This window comes from Gekko japonicus, unplaced genomic scaffold (genome assembly GCF_001447785.1).
Source record: "Gekko japonicus isolate JY-2015 unplaced genomic scaffold, Gekko_japonicus_V1.1 scaffold4097, whole genome shotgun sequence".
NCBI lineage: Eukaryota > Metazoa > Chordata > Lepidosauria > Squamata > Gekkonidae > Gekko > Gekko japonicus.
The window spans coordinates 85870-90182 of record NW_015160955.1 but is presented as its reverse complement, the minus strand read 5'-3'; the positions used below and the strand labels follow the sequence as shown (position 1 = coordinate 90182).

Here is a 4313-nt window from a genome sequence, read left to right as displayed (position 1 = left end):
ATTCAACCCATCCAGCTACCTGTACAAGATGCTTCAGAAGTCTGCCATGGAAAACCGTCTCTAATGCATTCCCCTGGTGCCAGTGTGGTTTGCTAAGTGAAACATTGTACAGGAAGGGGGAAAGGGACAGGGAAACAGGCTATCGACCACAGCTCTGCTTCACAGTCTGGAAGAAGCGCCAGCATTAGTTATCAGCCAGTCATGAGCCTCTTGCTCTTGGGTCTGCTTTGAGCTACCCTTAGTTTCCACTTGGGAGTCCTGTTCTTGCTGTGATGAGCTCTTCCTCAGTTTAGATTTGCTATCTGGCAGGTTTGACCTGCTGTTCGTCGGTCTCTGGTGACTCGCTTCTTTTGGCACGGGTTTCTTCTCGGCAACTGTGCGGCTCCTGGTTCCTGGCCTTACGGAGGGCTTCTGCTCCTCCTTCCTTCGTGTCACAGTTCTTTTCTTTGATATATTTGGAACAGACATCAAAGCCTTTAAGATGGTTTTACTGACGGAGGTAGCTTCTGCACTGGGTGCCAATTCCGTAGCAAACACTTCAGCTTTACTAGATTCCGCGGGCCGGTCTTGTCCCATTTCCTTTCTCGGCTGTGACTTGGGCAAACTTTGCTCACGACTTCTGTTATCTGCCTTCTTTCCAAGCTTCTCCTCCTGGGTTGACCTGTCCGTTGATATCAACACTTCAGGCTGCTTCTCTGAGGCTGCCTCCACCTTGCCCGTCTGTAGTTCCGGCTTCCCCTTGGCAGGTTCCGTAGTCTCAAGCACAGTCGTCTCAGGTTCCACCTCCATGCTGCCTTCCACTGCAGACGAGGGAGTCTCAGGCTCCTTCTCTGCCCCCGCCCCCACCTCAGAGGCAGACCTTTCAGGGAGGTTTCTCGATGTGTCGGTATGATCTGTTCCTGGAGGTACCAGCTTGGTGTTTGATTGGAGGTCTTCCCCTGACAGTTCCTCCACTGGAGCTTCTGCAGAGCCCGGGAGTACTGTCTCACAGATGGCAGGAGCTGTCTCTGCTCCTTGCTCTGTCTTGGCAGGATCCGCGCCTATCCCTCCTGTTTTGGCTGGGCCCTTCAACTCTTCTGAGAGCTCACCAGCAGGGTCCGCTAATTCTTGATCTTTGTCCCTTGCCGTGGAGGTCGATGCACTTCCCAGCAATTCAGCATCAGCCTTATCTGGAACCTTTTCTTCCTTTCCGAGGCTGGCCTCCTGTTTTGGCTGGGCCCTTCAACTCTTCTGAGAGCTCACCAGCAGGGTCCGCTAATTCTTGATCTTTGTCCCTTGCCGTGGAGGTCGATGCACTTCCCAGCAATTCAGCATCAGCCTTATCTGGAACCTTTTCTTCCTTTCCGAGGCTGGACGACGAAGCAGAGACTTGTTCAGCTTTTACTTCAGACGGACTCAAGTCAACTGGCTTGGTAGTCAATGCTGCCAACTTGCCTTCCGAAGTTACAGTCTTTGATGGCTTTGACGGAGCTTCACATTCCATCTTCTCCGAAGGTTCATTCTTCACTTCTGCTGCTACAACCTTAGAACTGGGCTCCTCCTTGGCCTCAGTGGGCTTTGCTGAAGGAATGGAAGCCGCGTGCACCAATCCTGCTCCTTTGGGATTTTTTTCCAAGTCAGGGCTAAACGTATTTAAAAAAACAGAAGAAATCAAGCTACGTTATTTATTTATTACATTTTTACCCCGCCCACAGTAATACATAACCTCTTGATGCCAATGGTTGGGATTTCCTGATGCATTAGAGCACAGCATTGGGAAATCTAACCTATCAGCTAAATGAATTTTAACATGGGGCCAAACGCCAATTTACATACCTGACTAAGCCACTTCAGCATGATTTCAGCACATGATTTGAGATATGATTTCTTTGAAGGCGATGCTCTTTAATAAGTATGTGTGCCCTATGGACCCTGGAGCAGCCAGGGTGTTCTTAAACGTACGACTGTAAGAAGCCGTACTGCACATACACACAGAGAAAGAGCCACCTTCCTCTAGTCCCTGCCTTGGAAACAGGGGCACTTAATAGGCTGCTTCCCATATACCTGAAATGAACCAGGGGTACAACCACGGGAAGCGGAAATATCCATACAGACACACGCACTAGCAGCAGTGTTCCCTCTAAGCTGAGTTAGTGTGAGCTAGCTCACAGTTGTTTAGCTTCCGACACACACATTTTTGTCTTTGCTCAGGAAGGATGGCTCCAGAACAAACTAATTGATGCAGTAGCCAAATCGCTCGCTCACAACTTTAATGCCAGTAGCTCACCAAGTAGAATTTTTGCTCAGATGACTCCACAGCTTAGAGGGAACATTGACTAGCAGAGCCTTTGTTCCCAAAAGTGACTGTTTTTCAGCCTTCGGAAAGCTCCCAAGGCAGTATCAGTCAACTACTACAGTACTTCAAGGAAGTTCCACTTACAGGCAAGAAGGTGATTAAAAACGTAAAAGCAGGTTTTTAAAAAAAAATCAAACAGAGGGTCCCTCTAGCCCAAGATCCTGTTTCCAAACAGTGGCTATAAGCAGGCCATGAAGGGAATAACCCTTCATAATCATCTATATGGAAGATGGTAAATTCTTTCAAAGCTGGGGATGTGATCCCCAGCCCAGGAAAGGATGCTGAGATGTCAATAGTTCCAAGACAGTAAAAACTCGGCAATACACAAGAGTTGCGCAAGTATGAAAGTGACGAGGGTTTGTTTTGCTGGCAACAGTCCTGCCCACAATTAAAGCAGCTGTCTAAGATGTTTTTTAAAAAGTGGGTCGGAGGCATACGAGTGTTAAAGTCTCTGCCTGTCTTCGTTCAATGAACAATGAGACTGGTTGGCCATGTCTTCTCACTGCAATGTCCAGCTAAAGCCAGAAAACATGCAGAAGGGTGATGGTCTCTTAGTCGAACATAAAACGGTCTGAATTCCACAACCAGCAAGGGAGATGAATGTAATGAAGACATAACATGAAACTAGAGGACAACCGTTTGGCCTCCACTTTAATGAACCAGAATGACCACACTCTGAAACGCTTGCACAGTTCACTAAACTGAACCAAATAATTAAAATCTCTTCACTTTGAAGCAAAAATAAAAGCACTTAGGATCTTCTGACTGCAATACTGATAATACAGTTACAAAACTCAAGGAGAATGAAGCTCCTCCCCTCCTTCCTCCGGAAAGAATGCTGTATAGGATTTAGCACATCTCGGTACTGACAGCCATACAAGGAACTGGAATCCAAGGGTCAAGATCACAATATTCTTGACTACAATCAGTTGTCAATCTGTATGCATTCTCTTTGAGACGCACAACACAGGGGCCTCTTTTCGGGCAGATGTGAACAGGCAAGTCCCCAAATTTAGCCCTATCTATAAATGGTGGGGCTTGACCAGGACGGCCCAGGCTAGCTGCTCTCATCAGGTCTCAGAAGCTAAGAAATCAGCCCTGATCAGTCCTTGGATGGGAGACCGCACCAAGGGAGTCCAGGGCCGCTACCCAGAGGCAGCCAATGGCAAACCACCTCTGAGCATCTCTTGCCTTGAAAACCCTACGGGGTGGCTGTTAAGTCAGGTGCAACTTGACGGCCCTTTCCACCGCCACAAAGAGCGGACGATGGTCAGAGATTATTCTGTGTGCCCTAGCAAACTGAAGAGCCTGGCTTTCCAGGAGGGAAGATGGTAAGTGATCCAACATGAACAGGAAATGCTCTTCAAGGTGACACAGTGCATGAGTTGAGAAATGCCTTCTGACCAGCAGATGCAATACACACACTGAACTCAACTGATCCAGGTGGGTAGCATGTTGGTCTGAAGCAGCAGAACAAAGTTTGAGTCCAGTGGGACCTTTAAGACCAACAAAGTTTTATTCAGAGTGCAAGCTTTCGTGTGCCAGTCCATTTATGTAGGTACAGGGTTAGCAGTAAGTTTATTTTATTTTATTTTATATTTATATTATACTTATTTTTATATGTTTATAAAATAAAATTATTTTATATTTTTATATTTATTATATATTTATTTATTTATTATTTGGAATAACAGATTAGAACAGTAGACTGTGATGCAATGTGGAGAGGTAAATCGGAATGTATTTCTCTGGTCTGGGGAGAGGGGAGATAACTTTACACAGCCAATCACCCCATTTCAGAGAAGAAGGTGCTGTAAGGTCCTCTCCGCGCTTGAGAGGAGGTGGATGGAGCGTCATGACAGGGTCCCAGCTAACTACTCCCAGCATTCCACCATTAAGGACTCATCTGCCCACCCATCTCCAGGTCTGACATATTTCCTTCACTATCCCCCCCCCCCCCCCCCGACAAAACCCCAAA

At 47.0% G+C, this 4313-nt stretch overlaps 1 protein-coding gene across 1 annotated transcript in view; it reads right to left on the bottom strand.

Moving 5' to 3' along the window:
• Nucleotides 1–1165: 1165 nt before the first annotated feature.
• LOC107122248 overlaps nt 1166–4313 on the bottom strand; it is a 41308-nt gene continuing 38160 nt past the window's right edge. Inside the window, exon 9 of the mRNA XM_015425291.1 lies at nt 1166–1622. Within this exon, the coding sequence (XP_015280777.1) occupies nt 1166–1622 (457 nt within the window). The remainder of the gene's footprint in view (nt 1623–4313) is intronic.